Here is a 24,800-nt window from a genome sequence, read left to right as displayed (position 1 = left end):
ACTGAGGTCATCCTTGCCAATATTTTAATTTGCACTATGTATACAGTAGATGGCTTCTAGAATAGTAGGTGGTAGAGTCAAAGTCTTCAATAGCAAAGGCTACACAGAATAGCTTTTCCCTTACTTGAGCATATATTTTCAGTGGAGCCTTTCCAGCATCTTTAGCATCCACTGTGAAGTCAGCTGGTTTGTGAACAACGCAGCCTGTTTTCTCCAAGCCAGGACCATAGGCTTTTACCTAGGGAGAAGGAAAACACCATATCTTTAACCAAAAAAAGTGCATTTGTTCAATTTATTCCATTATACAAAACATTGAGCATTGCTCAGTTATAACAAAAAAGGACAGGATGCTTCTTAGTAACTAGTATCTCAAATACTCAACTGTCATGCATTCAGGATTACTTATTCAAGTTGGACAACTCTGGCTCAAGCTACACAGTCTGATTTTACATTTTAGCTCAAACTTTGTAATTAATGGTTGATGCTGGTAGTATATGGCTGCATGCAAAATGAAACTTAGAAAACCTAGACACTTTATAAAGGTTAGATTCTTGTAATATAAAGATCCTGGATAATTGCAAGTTATTAAGATCAGAAACACCCAGGCTAGAACAAATTAGGAAATAGATTACACTAGGTAAGGCAGAAGAAATCTAGGTGAACATATCTACTAGCAAACCAAGTGATGCCTTTGTGAAAGGCCAGCAACTTTGTGACCACTCTACCAGAATGGGGTATCTCATGACTCCGTGGGCTTTAGCTAGACCACAGCAAGTTTTATTTGTGTGGCAACTGGCATTGCTGGCTGCTCCAGCACATATTGCTGATTACCGAGCGACCTGAATGTGGTGGCGAGAGCCTTCATGCAGTCCATTTCCTGTAGGTTCAATACTGTTCCAGGGTCTCAATCCAGCAAGACTGAGTATCAATGTATTTCCAAGCCACGACAGTGAGTGGCTTAGAGGGTAACTTCCAGATGCTGGTGTTCCATGTATCCACTGCCCTAGTCCTTCTAGATGGAAGGGGGTAGTGAGCATGGAAGGTGCTGTCTAAAAAAGGATGCTTTGTAAATTTCTGCAGTGTAATTTGTAGACAGTAGCAGCACTGTGCAGTGTTGGTGGCAAGGGACTGAAAAGACATGCAGATGTTGTGCCTATCAAACAGGTGGAGTCCTAGATGGCTTCAATACTCCAAGCCTGACCATGTTCATTCAGGCAGTTTGGGGTACACCATGCAGACTTGTACCAGGAACAGGCAGAGGAGTCACTTGCTCCATATGTCTGGCAACAAGGCAGGTCAGAGGCAAGAGTATTTATATGCCTAGCCCAGTTCGGTTCAGGTTATGCTTGTGTGGCGTCAAGGAGCAATGGCTAGATTCTTATTGGGAGGCATTCAATGCCTGACAATGACATTTGTCAGTTCAAGCCTGACTACTGTCTAGGTCTTGCTAGATTTGGACATTCACAGCTCAAAAATATTGCAACAGCAAAAGCCAATGTGGTACAGTCAACAAGTATTGCCATTTCTGCCTTGACACCCACAAGGGTAGCCTTCCCTTTGAAAGGTTGCTAAGTGACTGTAGTTATAGCAATAAACTAAGAACATGGACCCCTACCATTTGAGGAACAAGCCGCTATTAGATTGTGGGACATCACTGCAAATATGGAGCAAGGCAAGGAAGCAACCTAAAAACTTCATAATGATTTAACCAAACTTGGATTTTAAAAACAAAACACTGTCTGAAATAATTGCATGGTTCTACCAATTATCTGGTTATTGAAAATTTATACTGATAAGGAATTTTCTGGCATGAGAATCTGAGATAGTAAACCACCAACATCATTGCCTACCCCACAAAAGAAAAGTTCAGCTGACTGAAAAATTGAAGTTTCATCCACAAGGTCATGCACCACTAAACACAAGTACTCCCCAGACCTAAAACTGGTTACAAAGCTAATCAAGAATGGGCTTTGACCAGGCCAAATTACACAAAAAAAACTGAAAAACCATCTTCTGTCCAATTGCTTGGTTAACAAGTTGGGTTAAGAAATAAGATCACAAGAATGCCCTTAAAATATTTTGAACCGTCTTGGAAGTGTCAGTGCTCAGAAACAACTTAACTCGTGATGCATGCAATACTTGTTACTCACTGTCAGATGCCTGCTTTAGGTATCCAAGTCCAAGTATTTAGGAATACTGGGCAGCCATCAGCCCTGTGAACTACAGCCCAAGTCCAGGTTAAGTTTTAGATGCGGTTCAGAGTCAACAAGACCAAAACAAAAAAAAAAAAGGCCAAGTTGGCACACATTCTCCATTCATATTTGCCTTTCACAAGGAGGCACTCATGGAAGCTGGCCCAAATCTTCCACTGATGGAATGAGCGTAGGTGTCAGGTCATTGGATGTAGGTGGAAGTGTATGGAGGAGTTGATATATTAGAGACAGATCAAGTTTTAGGCTTCAGATGAGCTAACAATAACGTTGTGCTCAGCTCCATGTCACCAGAGTAGAGATCAAATGCTTGAAACTTTGATTATTTCTTAAGACAAACTTACAATTTACAGCAGGAGTGCACTGGAAATACCAAGGAGTAATGTTTCCACTTTCCTCCCTTTGTTCTCCTCCCAGTGCCAAGAGCACAAACCAACTCATGTGTCAGAGACATAGTACCACCTAGGAGTAGTTTGCAAACCTCAGACTGGAGCTCATCACAACCTATCAAAACAAATGTTGAAGGTCCAAGGAGTTGCCCAAGATGGTACTTACCCGATCAGGATAGAAGGAACTGGATGCAGGTTGGATGGTGGCCATGAAGGGACTATCCACAATGTCCTCATCATCACACAAAACATGCACTGCATATTCTCCAGGCTCTGTTGGCCAGTAACGTACATCACAGGATCCATCACTTTTATCATCACATTCAATCTTTGCTTGAGAGGGACCCTCTACTGCAAAACCTAAGAAATATTTTGACATTAAAGTTTCCAATCTCAAACAGTTGTATTGCACAATTAAGTTGTCATGTCAAAAACATTTGGTCCAGCTGTGGGTTATATTGCTTTACTATTTTCAAATTAGGATATTCTGAGTTTAAACAAGCCAAATCAAAGAAGTTTATTTGTACCACTTTAGCACAATGCCCATATGCCTCAAGGTGAAAATCTTTGACAAACATGAAAACAGTTTGTAATTATGATTTAATACAAATGTGACTTGACTATTCTGTAAAGTTTTTGCAGCAGGTTAATCCAGTAACCTCCCAGGATAAAGGGAGGGAATGTCTCATTAAGGTTAAAACATTTTGCCAGAAGAAAAACAGCAGCCTTACCTAATACCCCTACATCTGTTCCAATGGTTTCTACTACAAAGTCTGCTGACTTTCCAACAACTCCTCCATCAAGACCAGGTCCCCAGGCACGTATTTTTTGAGGACCTGCTTCAGGTCCAACTTGAATTTCAAAAGGACTAAAACAGAAAAAAAACTTTCAGCATATTCAAGCTAAAATATGCATTGCAAAATGTAGTCATCCAAAGTTAGTTCAGACAGGAAGTATTTTCATAATGACTATCTTAACTAGTGGAGTGCCACACAGATCAGTGCTGGAGCCACATGTACTATTAGTGGCTGGGGCAAAAATTGTTGGGAAGACAATTGGGAGGATGGCAGAGGGATATATACAAGGCAAGCAAATGGGAGAATACTTGGAATGGTGGGAAGAGGAGGTTTTGCATTTTGGCAAGAGGAAAAGCTGATTACATAAGTGGAGAAAGATGCCAGAAAGCTAAAGGAGGATTTTGGGAGTCCTCATCCACAAATCACTATCTAGCAGCTAGGTTCAGCAAGTAGTAAGTAAATGGAATGGTGGCCTGTGTTATTTAAATAAGGGGATAGAGTATGAAAATAAAAAAAGTCTTTAACTATACAACATACAGGCTGCCATACAGTGTTTGGCTTTAGAGAGGAAATGTTGAAAGTGTGTACAAGAAAATTCTGATTCATTGTGGATATACCGAAAGGAGAAGATGCAAAACTTGACCTACTCTTGGGAAGGAAGGCAGGGCAGGTGACTGAGGTGTCAGTGGGAGTGTACTTGGGACCAGCGACCCTAATTCTATTAGTTTGAAAATAATGGAAAAAGGATGGACCAGATCTAAAATTGAAGTTCTAAAATTGGAGGAAGGCTAATTTTGAGAGTATCAGACAAGGACTTTCCAAAACTGACTGGAGGCAGATGATCACAGGTAATGGGACGGCTGGAAAATGGGAAGCCTTCAGGAATAAGAATCCAGAGACTGTATATTCCTGTTGTGTAGGGAATGCTGGATAAAGAAAGAGGTTTTCCTGAAGGAAGCATATATGTCAGGTATAGACAGGAGAAAGAGAATGAATCCCAAGAAGAGTGTAAAGCAAGAGTATACTTAAGAGGGAAATCAGGAGGGCAAAAAAGGGAACATGAGATAGCTTTGGCAAATAGAATTAAAGAGAATCCACAGGGTTTTTACAAATACATTAAGGACAAAAAAGTCACTAGGGAAAGACTAGGGTTGCCTCAAAATCATTTTCCAGCACCACTAATCTGGACTCCCCTCAGATCAGCAAGGTGGCCTTTGTGTGGAGCCACAAATGTCTGTGGAAGATAAAAAAATGTAAGGAAATAGATGGGGACATTGTGAAACATGCCCATATTACAAGAGGAAGCACAGGATGTTTTAACACCAGTGGAAAAATCCCTAGGATCTTATCAGGTTGGAGGGAAAACTGAGGGACAGGATATGCATTTGGAAAGGCAAGGACTAATTTGGGAAAAATCAAACATGGCTTTGTGCATGGGAAATCATGTCTCAAACTTGATTGAGTTTAGAAGATTGAGGGGGGCAGAGCAGTAGATGTGATCTATATGGACTTCAGTAAGGTGTTTGACAATGTTCCCCATGACAGACTGGTTAGCAAGGTTAGATCTCATGAAATACAGGAAGAACTAGCCATTTGGATACAGAACTGGCTCAAAGGTAAGAGAGGGTGGTGGTGGTGGTGGTGGAGGAGGGTTGTTTTTCAAACTGGAGGCCTGCAACTAGTGGAGTACCACAAGGGTCAGTGCTGAGTCCACTATTTTTCATATCCAAATCATTTTGATAAGTGATAACATAGAAGGTAGTTAGTAAGTTTGCAGAGGACATTAAAATTGGTGGCATAGTGGACAGCAAGGAAGGTTACCTCAGATGGGCCACTGGGCTAAGTGGGAGATGGAGTTTAATTCAGATAAATGCAAGGTGCTGCATTTTTGGGAAAGCAAAAAAAAAAAACTTAGGACTTATATACTTAATGCTAAGATCCTCAGGAGTGCAGGTTCATAACTCCTTGGAAGTGGAGTTGCAGGTAGCTAGGATGGTGAAGGTGAAGTTTGGTATGCTTTTTTATTGGAGAGAGTATTGAGTACAGGATTTGGGAGGTCATGTCACAGCTGTACAGGACATTGGTTAGGCCACTGTTGGAATATTGCATGCAATTCTGGTCTCCTTCCTATCGGAAAGATGTTGTGAAACTTGAAAGGGTTTAGGAAAGATTTACAAGGATGTTGCCAGGGTTGGAGGATTTGAGCTATAGGGAGAAGCTGAACAGGCTTGAGCTGATTTCCCTGGAGCACTGAAGGCTGAGGGGTGGGACCTCAGATTTATGAAATCATTGGGGAGGGAGGGCATGGATAAGGTAAATAGACAAGGGTCTTTTCCCTAGGGTGGGAGTGTCCAAAACCAGTGGGCATAGGTTTAGGGAGAGAGGAAAGAGATTTTAAAAAATACCTAAGGGACAACTTTTTCATGCAGAGGGTGGTACGTGTATGGAATGGGCTGCCAGAGGGAGTGGTACAATTGCAACATTGAAAAGGCATTTGAATGGGTATGTGATTAGGAAGGGTTCAGGGATGTGGGCTGGGTGCTGGCAGGTGGGCTATCTGGTCGGCATCGACAAATTGGACCGAATGAACAGTGTTTCTGCTCTGTACATCTGACAGTACAAGTTGAACAGCTAGAAAACTGGGCTTTGGACACCTTATCTTAAAGAATATATTGACATTTGAGGCCGTTCAGACAAGACTGATACCAGGTATTGAGGGACTGTCACAAGGTGGAGTAGGTTGGGACTGTACTCACAGGAATTAAGAGTGAGATTACCCTTACTGAAACAAAATTAGGCTAGATGAAGAGGTTAGGAGGAAGTCGGCACTGCAGATGCTGAGGATCAGAATGGTGTGGGGTGCTGGAAAAGCACAGATCAGGCAGCATCTGATGAGCGAGAATCAACATTTCAGGGAGAGGTTGGTTCCTCTTGTGGAACTGTCTGGGACCAGTGGGCACAATCTCCATGCAGGGTCACCTGTTCAAGACAGACTAGGAGGAATGTCTTCCAGCTGGGATTTCTGGAATTCTTTAGAAGACCAGCCTTGGCCATTCTGATAAATATATTCGAAGCTGACAGATTTTCTTTGCTTAAAAGGAACACTTATGCGAAACAAGGTGGCAAGAGCAAGGGGGCAGACTTGGTGGGCTGAAATGACTTACTTCTACATCTTATGGCTTTCTGTCCAAGGGACTAATACTATATTTTCTACATAAGTGAGCTAAGACTTCACATCGCTCATGAAAAAAAAAAGGAAATTGTATGAAACGTTATTTTTGATGTTTTTGTGCTAGAGAATGGCTGAAGATTATGCAGCTGTTTACACTTGCTTCAGTTAGTTACACCAGCTGAAAAGCACCAACATTAAAAAGTCAATTTTAGGATGAATTAGAAACATGTTTGTTGCAAGAATGGGGAGAAGTTTCTTTTAAAGAGTGCTTCAGCTTCAGTTTGGAGGGAAGGAAAAAAAGACGGATGTGTTTCAAGACAGAATGCACAGGAGTTTAGGCTGCAAGTTAAATAGTGCATGGATGGAAACATAGACTGTGAAAGGAGGAAATGTGCTTTCTTTTAACCTCTGGTGGTTTGAGAGTTTCCTCTTGCCCAAGAATGTCTAACAGAAATAAAAACTAGAGGCCATAAAATTGGGGTGGGGAAGCATGGAGACACTGGCAGAGTCTTTTTGAAAAGGAGTTACGAGTGAAAACTTGGAAAATATAAACTTGCAGAAAGTCTGACCCACAGGCTTACACAGTCATGAAACCAAAAAACTTCTGGACTCACCTCCTTGGGATGTTATGGCCCCCCCATGTGATAGTGACGATGTGTTTTCCTGGTGTAACAGGATAGTACTCATAAGAAAAGGCATCCCCTCCATCCAGAAGGTCTCTCTGCTTCACAGGCTGCTCCGAACCTTCTGTCAAATTGGATAGATTGACCAGAGGGTCAGACTATGAAAATGCTGGTTAGTGTAAACTAAGTTAATTGTTTCAAGATCCTCCAGATGTCTAAGAAGGAAATCAATACACTGGGATGGTGTTTATTACTCAAAATTCATTTGCCCATGTGGGGACATTATAACACGACCACCTAAATTACACTGTAGTAATGGTTTTCCAGTCATATGTTCAACTACATAATCATCATGTCTGGCAGCACAAGTCAAAATCCAATAGAAACAAAATCTGTTGAATTTTAAAACTGAAATGCACTAAAGGCACTATTAACCCAGTTTCCAGACCACCAACAGATTCAATTTATCAAATTGCTACTTAATAGTAGAGATAGTGGAGACTAGCTACACATTAGATATAGTGCACTATTTGACAGGTAAAAGTGGAAAGCAGTGACATGTGGTCCTAACCAGGACCATAACTGGAAAGTCTTTATACAGTAGATTTTGCATACTTGTATATTAACAGGCAAAGAAGTGTGGCAGAAATCCACACAAAAAGTAACCACAAAAACTTCAGTTCTAGGTCTAAAATTGTATTGAGACAAGGCAAGCAGCAAAAGCAAACTACAATCTTGAATTTAATTCATAGAATGCTAGAGAGAGTTGTGCCTACATGCAATATTTGTGCAGGTTTTTAAATACTTGCTCATTACTGCTGTAATAAAATTGGTTAAGTTTAAGACTAGTTATGACCCAAATCCTTTGGTTTATATAATAAAAAAACAAAAAAAAAAAAACTTACTTGGTCCCTTCACCATCACTTTCAGGTCACCACTTCCAGCCCCTTTGGTATGAACCTTAAAATCAGCAACTTCACGAATTCTTAGGCCTTTAGGTTGTAGGCCTCGCCCAGTTGCACGACAAGCATTGGGGTTACAAGCTGGAATGAAGTTTTTGAAGTTAATTTCCAACTTGTACAACAATTGAAAAAAAAAAAAAGTGTCCAAGAGGTAAGATGACAGTCAGAAAATCCCATGGAGAAAGTTGCAAACTTAGTGCTATTTAAAACAACCAGTACTTAAGCAAAAAAGACAGCTCAAATGAAAACCTGAACAGCCTCATTTGCATGCCACCAAAAAAATACAAAGTAGCCTAAAAGACCAAAGAGATCTGATTAAGTCAGCATTGTTCTAGCCCCAACATTTGGGGATGGGGAGAGGGAAGAGATTTGATAAAAATGGGATTAGTTCCTAGATTTTTGTACTGAATTGTGCTTTTAGCTTCCAGGTTGTTCAAGTGTCTACAATCTGAACTATGCACACTAATTAACCACAAATTAAAATTTGTGGTTTACACGTTTCATCTGAAGTAGTGAGATGCAATCTTCCATTTGTGCCAACAAAACAGACTGGTAAAAAAATGACAAACACTTCCTTTAGTTTCTTGCCCTCCTCTGCCCAAAGATAAGGATTCTCTTTATCCTTCTGAATTAGAACTTGGCAGACCAAAAAAAAAGTATGAATAGGTAGGAGATCAAAAAAGGTTTCTGCAGTTCAGTACATTTTAAACATTAGAACTTTGACTATGCTTTTTGAGCAACAGTTCAAAAAAGTTTATGCTACATATTAACAAAGTTTAATCAAAGCCTAACTGGAGTTAAATTCTGCTTATTTGTCAGATATGGCTATCACCAGCATTCATCCATCCTTAAAAAAAATCATATCTTCATAGTTAGAAGTTAAACTAGATTATAGATGCAGTATTGTACTAGAACTTTCTATTGCCTGATAAATTTATGGCTAAAACTATACTAGCTTTACAATTCTAGATTTCAAATCAGAACTTTAAATCATTACTATTGCAGTGGCATATGGTCTTTACTTTTAAGAACTGAATCTAAAACATTGGAGTAAGACTTTATTTTTATTGTAGTTTGAAGAAAATGGAAAGATTAGTAGTTTTGAACATCTGAAGCATAGTAACAAGGAGCAAAAAGTACATCATTTTGGCCTCTAGCCTGCTCCATCACTACAGGTAATACTGACCAGATAGTGGCCTCAACCCCATCTAGGAGTTCCTTCAGTCAAGGATCTACTGCCACCTTGAAAATATTCTGACTTTGACTCAACCCTCCATTTACACATGTAGATCCTAAAATGGAAACCTTTTACAAATCAGTGACTATAGGTCTTGTTTCTCCCACAGATGTTCTTTCAACAACAACAACAAATCACTCAAGATCCATTGGAGACAGGCTCAACTTGCCCAACCTTTCCCTCATCCCATTTATCAGCCAAGGCACTTTCTCTTACAGGCTCCAGATACATGGTCCCTTAAAAAAAAACTAAAAAGTATGCTCAACTATTTTGCAGATGAGGTTTCAACAAACACTGTTCAACTGTAGCAAAATCACTACTATCTACCCTTCCAATAAGGGAAACCTTTATTTTGCCTTCGAGGTTGCATGCTGGACCTGTAAGCGACCCTGAATTTGTGCACTGGGACTCCCAGATTCTTTGGTAAGTTGAAGACCCATTATGTCTTTCTCCATTGAAGTTATACATTCCTCTTTCAGGAAGAGGAGTTCCTTTACCTACATGGGAGGTGTTAAAATGCTTTATTACAGCTAAAGGTTAAAAATCACAAAATGGAAATTGTTAAGCAAACTCAGTTCTGAGTTTGCAGGAAAAAAAAAGCAATTCAGCAGACAGAATGTTACTTACCTTCACCTACAGTGACAGAATATGGACTCTTGGGTATTGGTGATTGAGAGAATGCAATCTGAATTGTGTGATGCCCTGCTTGCACAGGTCTGTAGGTGCACCGGTAAGTGTTGTTTCCCTTATCTTCAATTGTTAATTCAGTGTTGGTACTACCTTGAGGGTCCATTATCACAATGGAAACATCACCAACTCCAGCACCTTAGAGAGAAAACAAGCCCTTTACATAGCAGACTTTCGTTCTCCAAGCAGTTAATTCCTTCAGATTCCAAGATGATCTCAAACAGGCATTCAGACTAAACTCCATTTTAAAGTTCATATTAAAAAAAAGAAATTACTAGAGATCCTACTATAAACTGAAGATGTGGTGAAATGCTATAATTAGAATACTGCTTTGCTGAAAAACTCAATTTGTCAGCTAACTACCTTCAGAAATGTAGAGTGTTAATTCAGAGTGACTTTAAAAGATGCTGATCAGTTTCAGTAAGAATCTAGAATATCCAAAACCTCCAGCAATGAGCCACATGCATTCAGCAGTTAGCTATAAAATTGACAGATTGCCCCATATTCTGTCAAGTAAATTCCCACTTTATTGTAGAGGAGTATTTTGAAGATCAATTTGTAGCTGTGGGCATTTTCCTTCCTTTCCGCAGACCGCAACAAAGTATACCTGCAGTATAGATATCAAAGTAGGTTGGCTTATTGGCAATGTTTCCTGTAGATTCCAAGCCAGGACCTCGTGCAGTCACTTTACTGGCATCACCTTGGGCCTTGTCAATGTTGACTTCAAAAGGACTCTTTGATATATGCTGTCCAGCAAATAAAACTGTAATCTGGGGAGAGACCATTTCAGATGATCATCCAGTTACTGTCAGCTATTAAAAATAGTAAAGAGGCCTCAAGCTAGTAAAGTTGGTCTCCCCACCCCTGCTAGAGATTTAAAACCTTAAGCACACGTTGAGCTCATCTTTCAAATAAGCTACCACCACCTGATTCTGACAAGTGTAGAGACTCTTTCTCCTCTTATTTTTAAAGAATTTTCAATTTAAATCTAAAAACGTAGTTGTGCTTCTGAAGTCTCTGGACCATTTACCACCACCAGTTTCACCCTGTTCCAGAGAAAGATATCAAATAAGTATCCCAACATGAGGAAGTAGTTAGTTAATTAGTTATGTAGGTTGATGGCACTCTATTCCACAATTCAGAAGTGAAATGACAGAAGCAGTTAGAATGCCTTCATACCCCAGAGCTAGATAACAGTTCTTGAACCAACATTCAAATAAAAAAGCCAACCCCTCCCCCCCCCCCAACTGCAGTAACAAAAACATTATGCACCCACCTTATGACGTCCTGCAACCTTTGGTACATAAACCACAGTGTAGGTCTTATTTTTATCATTATTGTTGGTCACCTTTGCCTGGCAGAAAAATTGGCAACATTAGAATGTTTACCTCTAGTTACATAGAGATTAAAAAAGTCTGATTAAAGATAGATAGGAAGAAACCAACTTATCCAAGTTATAGTTTTAAAAAAGTCACTTTTAGGGGATTAAGACCAAAACATTCCTTGCTGTTTTGAGGTTCTTCACAGATCTTAGAAAACTAAGGAATTTTGACTAAAAAATGGCTGCCAAATAAAATACAGCCTCAAAAAAAGTGTCCTAGTTCAGATGGGTGCAAATGGCATCTTTTGTATCCATTTGAGGAATGAAACCAGACTTTATACATCTTTAAAGAAGCAACTCAAGTGCAGCACTCAAAATCCCTACAGTGCAGAAAGAAGCCATTCAACCCATTGACTATGCACCAATGCTGAAGAGATCCCCAACCCATTCCCATAACCCCACACTTCACGGTTAATCTGTTTGCATATCCCTGGTCATAGTTGACCATTTAGTTGACCAATCCACCTAACCTGCACATCTATGCACTGTGGGAAGAAACTGGAACATCCAGAAGAAACCCATACAGACAGTGAGAACATGCAAACTCCAGTCACCCAGGACTAGAATCAAACCCGGGTCCCTAGCAGTATGGCAGCAGTACTAGCCACTGCCACTAAATTCTTAATACCACACTGAAGATAGAGTGCCACTCAAAACAGGGCTTGGACGTAAGCAGGAGGCTGTTACAAAAACTAGAGTCAAACAGTTGCAAAGACTCTGCCCTTTCAGTCACTGAAAATTGTAAGGCCACGTAGCCATAATCTGCAAGCACCACTCCACTTAAACCACAGGAGTGTCAATTTAGTATTTAGTGGTCAAAATATACATGTAGTCGAGTTTCTACGATAGTTAAATTGAGAAGTTTAAGTTCAAAGAAGCAGCCTTTTTAGAGGCTTTCCATTAAGTTGTTTTTATTTTTAAGTGGTCAGGAATAAAGTTTGATTAAAACTAGATTCTGAAAAAAGTTCCACTAAGAACAGATCTATATTCATATTTGATATGCTACAAGCTCATGTGCCAGTTACTAAGCCATTTATACCCAAGGGCAAAAACATCAAAAAGCATCAGATGGAGACTCCAAGTTACACTTCCATCAATAAGACTACAGTTGGCAGAGGGGAATGGACAACACTTGGAACACAATGACAGTTTATAGACAGACAGTTACCTCCTCTCGCTGGTTTTCAGGATCCTCTACAAAGACCATCACCTCACCTTGCCCAGCACTAATTGTTTCAACAGTGAACATAGCTGGGCGCATCACAACATTACCTGCAGGTTCAATGCCTAGGACAGAAAATAATGTTTTTGAAGTACTTAAATTTAGTATATTGCAGGATATAGTGCAAGTCCAGAACTTATCTAGGCAATTTAAACATTTGGGTGAAGGAGGGATTGCAGTTTGAGATACATTGTTGGTCTAGGATCAGAAATAAACATGTACACCTACCTGGACCATAAGCCCTTGCTTTCTTGGGATTCAATTTGGGCTTTAATGGAGCTCCAGGTTTAAGTTTGGCTTTGGGAAACTGTGACAAATAGGTCATCACTGATCGTTCATCAGCATTCTGATCTATGATTTCCTCTGGGGTAATCACCTGCATGATAGGTGTTTAAAAAAAATTAAATTTTCATACCATCTGAACTTCAATAGATTGGAGGGGTGGAGGAGAAGAGACTCAAGTGTAGTAAAACCAACTTTACATTACATCCTAACACCACATGATAATTAAATGCAAAATTAGGATTAATTCTTGAATACTGCAATTTATTCTTGTGACTGTATAACCGGAGACATTAAATTGGAGAGAAAAAAAAAACTTTGCAAATTTAAAGCATTGGACCCATTCCAAATATCCCACCTTTGTATCACTTCAGTGTTGATAATGAGGCAATCACCTATAGCTGTCTGCACATGCCTAAAATGTAGAAATATTTCCTACTTCACCCTTCCAAAACAGGATCTTGTAATTAACCTTGATATTCATACATTAAAAATCAAACATTGCACTGGTTGGCCTGTATAGCATAGCTTTTAATATTTACCAAGGTTATAGAGTTTACTTTTTACCTGTGGAACTCCAAGCCAGTCATCTGCTTGTTGCATAGCTTCACGTGCATTATCCACTGGCTTGGCTGCATCCCAGATCTCCCAGTCAGGACACAAACCTGAGAAATCATGTTATAAAGGCAGTGATATACTCCCAATATTGCCATGTGTTCTGATATACTCAACAAGTGCACTTCAGTAGAATATTTAGTAATATTAGAACAGTACTTGTGAAAGAATCATGTTAAAGAATAGTAAGGATCACAATGGCACATCACTATACACTGAATCCCTATCTGTGTAGGAAGAGACCATTTGGCCCACTGAGACCACACCAACCCTTCAAACAGCATCCCACCCAGACTCATTCCTGTAACCCTGCATTCACCCAGGCTAGTCCCCCTCATCCACACACCCCTGAATATTATAGGCGATTTTATATGACCAATCCACCCAACCTGCACTTTTTGTAGTATGGAAGCAAAACTAGAGCACTGGTCAAAATCCACAAGCCATAGGGGAGAACAAACTTCAGACAGTTCCTGGGAGGCTGGAACTGAACTCCAATCCCTGACAGAGGGACAGTGATGGTAACCACTGTGCAAAACATCCAGAAACATTTGATTAGTCCTTTACCTTCAGAAGGTATCCTGATTGTTCAGGAATAAGTCATGCCCACATTTACAATCTGGTTGATTGCACCATATTTTAGGTAAAAAGAGGAGCCAGTCAACCCAACTCCAGACACTTCCCACTTAGGAAAAAGAATGGAAATAGAGCTGCAAGGCAACTTGACTTTTTCCAGAATCAGCTGAAAGTTATTGCTGCTGGAGACTCCAAAGTGGTCTTCAGCTTTGCTTCCAGATTTCCAATCTGGAACTTAGTGCCTAATTATACTCACCTGGAGCACAGCTATCAACCAAAGCACCCAAGGCTTTTCCATCTTTCCAGTCATTACTGAAGTTGGTGATCGGCAAGTCAGGCAGTTTATTCTGAATCCATCCCAATAGCCTCTGTTTGGGTGTCTGGTTCTTGGCATCATCAGCTCCTTCATCATCCCAAACTGGCATGGAAATAGAGTAGTGAAGAATCAAAGTCCATATCAGCCCTAGAATGAGCTTCAGGTTCCCATCTATAATGGCTTTGCTGTCTGAAGAGACAAATTAAAGAAAGTAGAATCAAGATTACTACAACTTTAATATAATGACTATTCGTGTAAGTTGATTTAAAAGCTTCTCCCAACCTTTGAATGTTAAAAACAAATTAGTGTGATGTGGAACTAGCAAAATTGGCATTTGTCCATCCCCAGATACAAGTAAACAGTGGCTTAGCAGGGCATTAAGTGCCAGCCACATTGGGGTGGGATTTATCAGCCTCATTAAGAGGGGCTTTCAAAGATGCTTGGTTATTCTCAATTAAACTTCTAGCATTGGTTAAAATGGAATTCAGCTTTAAGTACCATGAAGAAAAAAGGTGGACTGAATTGAAGTTAGTCACCAGCCTAGTAATTTAACCACCACAAATATCCAGATTCACTGAATAATTCTGCTATTTAGTTTGTGGTGCTAGTGATTAAATCACTTGCACTGACAAGACCAGTCGCTTCAGTTCCGGACTATTTCCAAGACACTCACCATAGAGTTGGTGCAAGCTGCCTTTGACAGGTGTTTGAATTTGGTGACATTGCACATGAAGTACAGTACATTTGTTGCTACAGAAACATTTAGTGCACAAACACCAGGTAGTTAGAATAACTCACCATTAATTTAATTGCTTCCACACACTTGTTCCTTCCTCAAAATGAATTATGACCACAAACACACTCAATTGGGAAAAACAAAAAGGTGTCCAAGTCACCTGGAGGCAAAAGCATGCAATTGCCAAATACCATGATATAAATTGAACAGTTAGAAAGAAGAATGTTTGGCTTAAACTACCAGATACAGGAATTTAGAAGTGTTAAGCATCACTGTCACACTAGAAATCCCTATTAAAATTCTTGCACCAATCAGCACTGCAAGTTAGCAATGCTTTGTAGAAAACTGCAAGCTACCAGGCCAATTTAGACCATCAACACAAAACATGTTTTTCAAAGTGCTGCCCATGCTCTAGAGTTGGGAGTAGTGGCAACAATCGGCTCCAAAATCAAACTGGTCTTCAGAATGTCAAAAGCAATAAAGCAGGTGTTGATTTTAGAGGTGTATTTTTCTGCTCAAGGTTCAAGCAAAGCCCATCTGTCCATTTGAGGTGAACTTTGAAATTAAGTTTCTGCATGTCATACTTTAGTAGACTTGAGCTGCAAGTAGAGTTGGCATATGAAACTCCACAGCATGAAACTGGAAGCCTGGTCCTCTAAGTATGAGCCCAGAAATGTTATGGTACCCAAGGAATGCTGTGTTTGCACACAATTGTAAAACATCTTTTGATTTCTTGTTACCATAATATCCACAATATTGCCACATTTGGTCAAAAATATTCTACTGGGGAGGTACATTCCATGGTGTTAGTCGTCTAGTAATTCCAACTTGTGGCAAACTTGGGAAGTTAAATTGGAGAACTAGTATTATATCTTAAATGGTGTGCTTAAAAAACAAAGCCCACTATTCCCAGAGCTGCCACTACAAAAAGCATGCAATATTCCCAGTTTGGCTGGTTTAAACCCAGGTTGACAAAACAGGGCATGTTTTAGGCAGAGGACAAAGACAATGTAGTCTTTGACTAGAGGGCTTGCAGTTTATTCTTGTTGATTAGACCACCACTTTCTCCCCTCCACGTTAGAAGATTAACTTGTCATGTTAAAGGGTTAACCTGTACTGCCTTTGGGAGAGAGCGACATTCTTGCAGGAATTTGAATGACTCCCTTCATTGGGCAGCCATTTACCACAACTCACCTGCTATCAAACCAACTCCCATTTAGTCCCTTCCATTCAGAAATGCTTTCATAGCCATCCTCTGATACTGAAGCATATCATACCCATGTCATCTTGGGGAAATCTGATTTAGGAAATATTTTTCATAACAATTCCCCAGGATTAGGGAATTTACATTTGAGAATGACCTTATCCTACCATTTACCTTGGGTGACATGTGGTCTGGGGAGAGGGAGTGGCCAGAGGAACAGAGCATTACCAACCTGTATAAAAAAGGGGATGTGTTTTTGTTTGCAGGCTCTTGACTCAAATTTTGCATGCCACGGAGGGCTCACCTGGCCTGTACAAGCTTTACTAAAAAGTTTGCATGCAAACCTAGTGTGAAATCCTCAGGAAAGAATCTAACATCAGATACTCATTTGTTTGCAGAAGATACAAGGTGACAAAAAAGAAAAAAAAAGAGAAAGAGCAGGTTCTCCAGGTAGAAATGCTTTCAGTAGAGAGAGTGGAAGAAAAATCACTTCTTTCCCTCCACAGAAAGGCTGGCTTGTCAAAAGGCCTGAGCAGGCAGTGACTGGTTTGCAGACTAGTGGTTTGTAAACACCACTGGATTTCAGCTTGTCTACAAGCTAAGCTTCAACTGTTGCTTGTTTAAGCAACAATATAGATTAGCACTTAAAGTGGGTATTGTTACTGGCTTAAGTGCAAAAAACCTTGCATTTCAATCCACAAATCAAATCTTAAATTCTTACAGCTTTTAGATTAATTCTGACAAAAAAAAAGGGAATGAACTGCTCATCCTGAGGTAGCATAACTTGACAAGTGCCCAGATCTACAGCAAGGGCATTAAGAAAAGCAAAAAAGTTTTCATTGGAAAGAAAGATTGTAACAAACTTAAAGGCAGTCCTTCATTCAAAAGGAAACTGGAGAGACTAGTGACCACAGGGTCAGTATAGTGCATTATACAAAGCTGATCCTGAGTATCAATGCACATTAGCTATTTCTCATTAGCACACTCTTGTAACCACTACAGAATGGATTATATTAAAAGATGCAAACATTTATCAGAACCATGGATAGAAAACTTCATTATACCCTGAGCATCTAGTGACACCTTTATGCATAATTTTGAAGCTACATGGTTGGAATTTAACAGCTAACATTATGGGTCTACCTGCAGCATGTGGACCACAGTAGCTCAATAATCTCATGCCCTTAGTCATCCTGTGGTAGTAAGAAGTGCTAGCCCAGCCAGTGAAACCCACATCCCACAAGTGACTTAAAGTTGCTAGTTATCTTTGACCAGGAGTAGCTTTACATTAGACATATCCAGGTCTTCCTCTAGATAAGACGCAAGACCTGGAAGTTTCACAGAGACATTAAAAATTTTAATCAAGCTAACGATTAACAGCCACCAATTCAGAGTAACCATTGTTGGAAGATACCAGAAAGGGCAGAAGGCTTCTTTTAAGTATCAGAGGTTCATTAGGAGATAAACTGCAGTTTTCAGTTGGATGTTTTGGGAACAGTCACATCAATGGCACATTACTCAAGACAGATAAGAGGAATGGATTTAGGTGACAGCGAAGGAAGGTGTTAGATTTAACAAAGTTGCACATTTTGGTACAGCCAAAGAAAGCAAGGTACTGATTTTTGTCTGTGCTGTCTGCCTGTCAAAAAAACCAAACTTCTCGCACCATCCCCCAAAACAGTGGAGATTTTAGAAAGCATGGTTAGCAAGTTTGCTGATCACCCAAAATTGGAAACAGTGGTCAGTGAAGGCTAACACTATAAAAAGGATCTTAAATCAAGACAGCCAATGGGCTGAGACAAAAACAAGTTGCTGGAAAAGCTCAGGTCTGGCAGCATCTGTGCAGAGAAGTCAGAGTTAATGTTTGGGTCTCTTGAGCCTCTCAGGAAGGATTATCGCTAGGAAAAAGGTCTATTCGCTGAAGATAGGATGGGTGGAAGAGATAAGATGTAAAATAGGTAGGGATACAGCCCAAAGAAAAACAGTTGGACAGACAAAGGAGTGGATAACAATTGTAAGGAGGGTGAATAGTTGTTAAAAATGGAGGCTTAGTGGCTAACAGTAGGTAGTACATATGGCAGATGGACAGAAGGCCTGGTGTGTGGGGTAGGGGGGCTATGACAGAGTTCAGGCCTTAAAATTATTGAATGTGATGTTGAGTCCAAAGGACTACAGGGTCCCCAAGTGGAAAAAGTTTGTTCTTCCAGCTGATACTGAGCTTTGCTAGAACACTGCAGCAAGCCTGAGACAGATGTGGTGTGTTAAGTAGCAGGAAGCTTTATGAGCCAAGGGATGGAAGATAAGTTCCAAGGTGTTGCATTTTTGACAAAAAGGAGCAGGTTTAAACATTTAATAGTGGGGCACTGCATATTGTTGAAGAGGGGATTCAGTTCCTTGAAAACATCAGACAGGGTAGTTGGCATGCCTGCCTTCAAAACTCTAGTTTGAGATGAAGAGTCAGAATGTCATATTGGCGATTGTATATGATGTTGGCGAGGCCACTGTTAGGGGGGTGAGTAGAACCTATTCTATTGGAAAACTAGGAAATTGGAGGGATTGCAGAAGAGATTTACAAGAATGCTCCCAGGATTGGGAGGGTTGGCATTAGAAGGATAGGCAGAGATGCTTTCCACTTGTGTAGAGGTTGAGAGATGAACTAGTTTGGTCAAGTCTTAGGGGGTATGGATAAGGTGAATACCAAGAGCACCCTCTTCTCTAGGGTTGGGGAATTCTACACAAAACAGCCTTAAAAAAGGTGACAGGAGAAAGATTTAAAGAAATTAAAAAAAGGACAACTTCTCCCCCTTCAAAGTGGTTTGTACATGGAATGAACTGCCATAGGAAGTGTAGATGCAGGTATTATATATTTAAGACTTAGACAGGTACATGATTAAAAGTTAAGGGATTATAGACCAGGTTGGCAAGTGGGACTAGTTCAGTTTGGGAAACTTTGTTCGCATGCTTGAATTGGACCAAAGGGTCTATATCCAATGCTTAATGACTAAGCATTAAAATGGAATCTTTAAGCTGTCATTTTAAGTCAGGAACTAGTGCCAACACTACACATTCAGAAAAAAGCCTGCAGTGTCCTGTTTTAAGAGGGCATGAGGGGGCAGGACAGTGGCTCAGTGGTTAGTACTACTGCCTCACAGCACCAGGGAGCGAGATTCGACTCCAGCCTTGGGCATCTGTCTGAGGAGTTTGCACATTCTCCTAGTGTCTGTGTGGGTTTCCTCCAGGTGCTCCAGTTTTCTCCCACAGTCTAAAGATGTGCAGGTCAGATGAATTAGCCATGCTAAATTGCCCATATAGTGTTAGTGCATTAGTCAGAGGGAAATGGGTCTGGGTGGGTTACTCTTCAGAGGGTCAGTGTGGACTGGTTGGGCTGAAGGGCCTGGTTTCCACACTGTAGGGAATCTAATAGTGGACCACCAACCAATTCTAAAATATTGCATTGTGTCATCAAGTTCTTACTGGTGAAGGTCTACCTGGTAGGATGTTAGAGTATGGCAAAGTTACCACTATGCAGATCTGTGCATACAAAGGTGACAATTAATGAAATTCAAATCAATCCAGGTCATGAGGAAAATTGATGGATACAAATTTAAGAGATCAAACCTAGCATTTGTAGATAGTGATTAAAGTCAGGCACATCAAAACACCTACTGGTGGTAGCATTGCTATGTGCTAGATCAGCATTAATTTCATTTAGTCCCAATCCCAGGTTAAGACAATAAAACCATAAGACAGGAGTGGAAGTAAGGCCATTTGGCCCATAGAGTCCACTCAGCCACTCAATCATGGCTGATGGGTATTTCAATGCCACTCTCCCTGTAGCCCTTAAATTCTTGATCTCACAAGGAACTCACTGCCTTGAAGGCATTTAGTGTCCTGACCTCCCACTGCACCCAGTGGCAAGGACTTTCCCAGGCCCCACCACTCTGGAAGAAGGGTCTCATTTCCATTCTAAATTAACACCCTCTAATTCTAAGGCTGTGCCCACAGGTCCTGGTCTCCCTGCCTAATGGAAACAAACTACCAGCATCCACCCTTTCTAAGCCATGCATTAATCGAAGTTCCTATTAGATCTCCCCTCAACCTTTTAAACTCATGAATACAATCTTAGGATCCTCAACCGCTCACCACATTTTAGGCCTTGGGATTCTTGGGATCATCCTTATGAATCTTTGCTGGACACACTCCAGTTCCAGTAGGTCATTTGTGGTGTGGGGCCCAAAATTGTATATTCTAAACAGGGCTTAACTAGAGCTTTATAAAGTCAGTAGCACATTGCTGCTTTTACATTCCAACCCTCAAGATAGAGCAACATTACATTTGCTTTAACCATGGACTCAACCTGCAAGTTAGCCTTTAAGAGAATCATGGACTAGCACTCCCAGATCCCTTTGTACTTTGGCTTTTATGAATTTTCTCACCATTTGGAAAACAACAGGCATGAACTATTTTCCAAACCGCAAGACCTCACATTGAATCTCAGCCATTTCTGGGACCACTCTTCTGAACTATCTAAATCTTTGTAGCCTCCCCATCTCAATTACCTGCCTGTCCACGTAACTTTGCATCATTGGTGAACTATGCCAGAATACTCCCAGGCCCTTCATCCAGATCATTAATTTAAAAAAGTGAACAGCTGCAGCCCAAACACTGAACCCTTCAGGATCCCACTTGTCACCAGCTGCCATTCCAAAAAAAAAAAGGAACCTTTTATCCCAACTCTCGCAGCCAGCCAGCCAGCCAGCCAATCTTCAATCCATGTCAGTAGCTCACTTTGAACACCATGGGCCATCACCTTACTTAGCTGCCTCCTGAGACAGCTTGAAAAGGCCTTTTGGAAATCTAGACATAACATTAACTGGGTTTCCCTGGTCTAACCTACTTGTTACCTCTTCAAAAGAATTCTAACAGGTTTGTCAGACACAACCTCCCTTTACTAAATCCTTGCTGACTTGTTCTAATATGACCCTGCATTTCCAAGAATTTAGAAATCTCATCCTTAAATGAAGGATTCTAGAATTTTGCATACAATGAGGTAAGGCTAATTGACCTAAAGCTTTCCATCTTTTATCTTGATCCTTTGAACAAGGGGCTTACAATTTTCCAATCTGGGACTTTCCCAGACTTGATTTTTGAAAGATTGCAACCAATGCCTCTTCAGCCACTTCCCTCAAGTCTGTAGCCCATCAGGACCAAGAGATTTATCAATTTTTTACTTGAGCTTTTCTAGCACTTTTGTAATGGCTACCATACTCAACTCTGCCCCTCGCCTCTCCTTAATTGTTAAGATATTACTCATGTCTTCCTGAGAAGATGTTTTCAGCTATTTCCTTAGCTCTGATCACAAGCCTTGCTGCATCAATTTGGAGCAGCCCAATTTCTACTTCTGTCTCATTTGTTTTAGGTATTGAATGAAACTTTTGCTATTATTGGCTAGCTTACTTTCATATTTGATCCTCTCCTTCCAGATTTGTTATCTGGTTTTTTTTGTAAAAGTCTTCCCAATCCAATTTCCCAGTGCTCTTGGCCACTTTATAGGCTCTTTTTCCATGGTACATTTCCTGACTTCCTTTATCAGCCATGGCTGTCCAATTCCCCCTTCACCCCAACTGGATGATCCTTCTTTGGAATGAACCTCTGCCCAGTCCTTGATTACAGCCAGAAACTCCTGCCATTAGATTAGATTACTTTACAGTGTGGAAACAGGCCCTTCGGCCCAACAAGTCCACACCGACCCGCCGAAGCGTAAACCACCCATTGTTGCTGTCTTCCCCACTAGCCTCTGCTTTCAGCAAATTCAACAGTTCCTCTCATGCCCTTGTAATGGTGTTGCAGTTAAAGGTAAAAAGGTAATTACATCAGATTTTGCCTGCTCTTTTAAACTGCAGACTAAACGCTACCATATTATGATCACTGCCTCTTAAGTGTTCCTTTAAGATCTTTTAAAAATTCTGGCTGATTACATAGCACTAAGTCCACAATAACCTGCTCCCTTGTGGGCTCTATTACAAGCTCTTCCCAAAAAAAAAAAAGAGATCTTGTAAACATTTCATGATTCCCTTTCTTTGGATCCACCGAGATTATTCACCCAGTCCAGATTAGATTTCTGACAGTCTGAAATAGGCCCTTCAGCCCATCAAGTCCACACCAACCGAGGAGTAACGCACTCCCCTATCTTATATATTTACCCCTGACTAGTGTACCCAACACTGGGCAATTTAGCATGGCCAATTCACCTGACCCACACATCTTTGGATTGTGCAGGGAAGCTTGAGCACCTGCAGACATGGGAAGAACGTCTGTGTGGAGTTTGCACAGTCACCTGAGGCAGGAATTGAACCCAGGTCCCTGGTGCTGAGGCAGCGGTGCTGAGGCAGCAGTGCTAACCACTGAGCCACAGCACAATTTGCATATTCGAATCCCCCATGATCAGTGACTTTGGTCTTTCTAACATGCCTTATTTCTGGCTACATCCTACACCCCTGGTCCTGACCACTGCTGGGAAATCTGTACTAACTCCCATTATGGTTGTTTTGCCTTTGTGGTTCTTCAACTTCACCCAGACATTCCACATCATCTGACCCTATGTCATTGTGCCATATAGATTTAAAATCATTCCTAAGGTGGCAACCCTGCCCTCTACCCACCTGACTTAAAGATCCAAGGATTACAACTTAACTGCCATTTGAGTCCCCTGCAACCACATTTGTGAAGCCTACCACAAATCATGATTTATTATTCAGCTACTTTTGAATACTACAAGCATTCAGACAAAGCACCCGAATTCTAGTTTGCTTACCCTCATGATTTCAGTCATCTCCAGTAATAGATCCTAAGTTATCTTTCCTTTTTGCTTCATTTCTAGTTTGCCTTGAACTTCAACCCTACACGTGCTAACCTGCTGCTTTTCTACTTAACTCCATACTCGGTTGCTTCCCCTCTCCTCTGACTCAAGTTTAAAGTTATACCACCCTATTTAAATCTTTTCCACCAAAACTAGCTTCAGATCGGTTCAGGTGGAGACCATCCCATCAGTACAGATTGCCCTGCCTCAAAAACTGAGGCCAGTGTCCCATGAAATCACACCACAAATTTTTTTAAAACTATGCATCGAACATCCTCCCAATGTCCAACTGCAGACAAAAAAAGTGCTTCAGACTTGTTAAAATTGAACTGTGTGGAGCATCATGATCCATCTGTCAGTCCAGATAAAAAAGTCTTACCTACAATCTGTTACAAGGAGAACAAGAATTGTCTAAGTAGGAGCACAAAACCAAAGAACTGCAGATGCTGGCAAAAACAAAACTCAGGTCTGACAGCATCTGTGGTGAGAAAGTAGAGTTAACATTTCAGGTCCAGGTGACCCTCCAGAATTCCAATTCACTGCTTTCTCTCCACAGATGCAGCCAGACCTGCAGAGTATTAAATAATTTATTCAGTTTAGACTTTTATGTAGAGCCTGAGTTATATAGCATAGATATGTCCAAACCAACTAGATAGCCTAAACTGACCTAGTCCCATTTGCCAAGTTTTGGTCTCTTCCTCTAGACGCTTCCCATTCACATGCCCATCTAGATGGACTTGTACTCTGAAGAGTATCCACACAAGTGGCTTTCATTTAGAGGCTAGAAAAATCTTTAAATTAAATACATGTGACAGGTTAAAGTAGCCATGATTTTATTTTAGCTGAAAAAAAAAGTGTTGCTGAAAAAGTGCAGCAGGTCAGGCAGCATCCAAGGAGAGAATCGACGTTTCGGGCATAAGCCCTTCAGGAATGAGGAAGGTGTGCCAAGCAGGCTAAGATAAAAGGTAAGGAGGAGGGACTTGGAAGACAATAGGTGGAAGGATGTTAAGGTGAGGGCGATAGGCCAGAGAGGGGGTGGAGGTGGAGGGGTTGGGAAGATTGCAGGTCAAGAAGGTGGTGCTGAGTTCAAGGGTTGGGACTAATTGGTGGGGGTGGGGAGGGGGTGGGGGGGGGAAAAAGAGAAGAAGAGGGGAAGTGAAGCTGGAGAAAATCTGCATTCACCCCTTGTGGCTCAAGGGTTCCTAGGCAGATGAGGTGGTCTTCTTCCAGGTGTTGTGTTGCCATGGTCTGGCAATGCAGGCCAAGAACCTGCAGGTCCTTGGCAGAGTGGGAGGGGGAGTTAAAGTGTTCAGCCATGGGGCAGTTGGTGCAGGTGTCCCAGGTGTTCTGAAAATGTTCAGCAAGTAGGCAGCCCATCTACCCAATGTAGAGGAGGCCACATTGGGTGCGGATGTGGTAAGCATGTGGAGGTGCAGGTGAATTGGTGATGGATATGGAAGGATCCCTTGGGGCCTTGGAGGGAAGTTGAGGATGCAAGTTCGGCATTTCTTGCAGTTGCAGGGGAAGGTGCT

The 24,800-nt window shown here is 41.0% G+C and overlaps 1 protein-coding gene across 5 annotated transcripts in view; it reads right to left on the bottom strand.

Moving 5' to 3' along the window:
- Nucleotides 1–24,800, bottom strand: part of flnba (filamin B a) — a 148,483-nt gene that overhangs the window by 59,998 nt on the left and 63,685 nt on the right. For all 5 annotated transcript variants that reach the window (XM_087994347.1, XM_087994349.1, XM_087994346.1 and 2 more), the window contains exons 3-14: nt 14,410–14,658; nt 13,530–13,627; nt 12,909–13,056; nt 12,627–12,745; nt 11,354–11,431; nt 10,685–10,847; nt 10,018–10,215; nt 8,097–8,234; nt 7,183–7,315; nt 3,331–3,467; nt 2,766–2,959; nt 125–238 (exon numbers count right to left, since the gene is read on the bottom strand). In XM_087994347.1, the coding sequence (XP_087850473.1) occupies nt 125–238; nt 2,766–2,959; nt 3,331–3,467; nt 7,183–7,315; nt 8,097–8,234; nt 10,018–10,215; nt 10,685–10,847; nt 11,354–11,431; nt 12,627–12,745; nt 12,909–13,056; nt 13,530–13,627; nt 14,410–14,658 (1,769 nt within the window). The remainder of the gene's footprint in view (nt 1–124; nt 239–2,765; nt 2,960–3,330; nt 3,468–7,182; nt 7,316–8,096; nt 8,235–10,017; nt 10,216–10,684; nt 10,848–11,353; nt 11,432–12,626; nt 12,746–12,908; nt 13,057–13,529; nt 13,628–14,409; nt 14,659–24,800) is intronic.

The sequence above is a fragment of the Chiloscyllium plagiosum genome, unplaced genomic scaffold, assembly GCF_037043375.1.
Source record: "Chiloscyllium plagiosum isolate Xiang-an unplaced genomic scaffold, Cpla_swu_hap1 HiC_scaffold_14, whole genome shotgun sequence".
Lineage (NCBI taxonomy): Eukaryota > Metazoa > Chordata > Chondrichthyes > Orectolobiformes > Hemiscylliidae > Chiloscyllium > Chiloscyllium plagiosum.
Note: the sequence above shows the minus strand (reverse complement) of the source record. Positions and strands in the feature narration are given on the sequence as shown.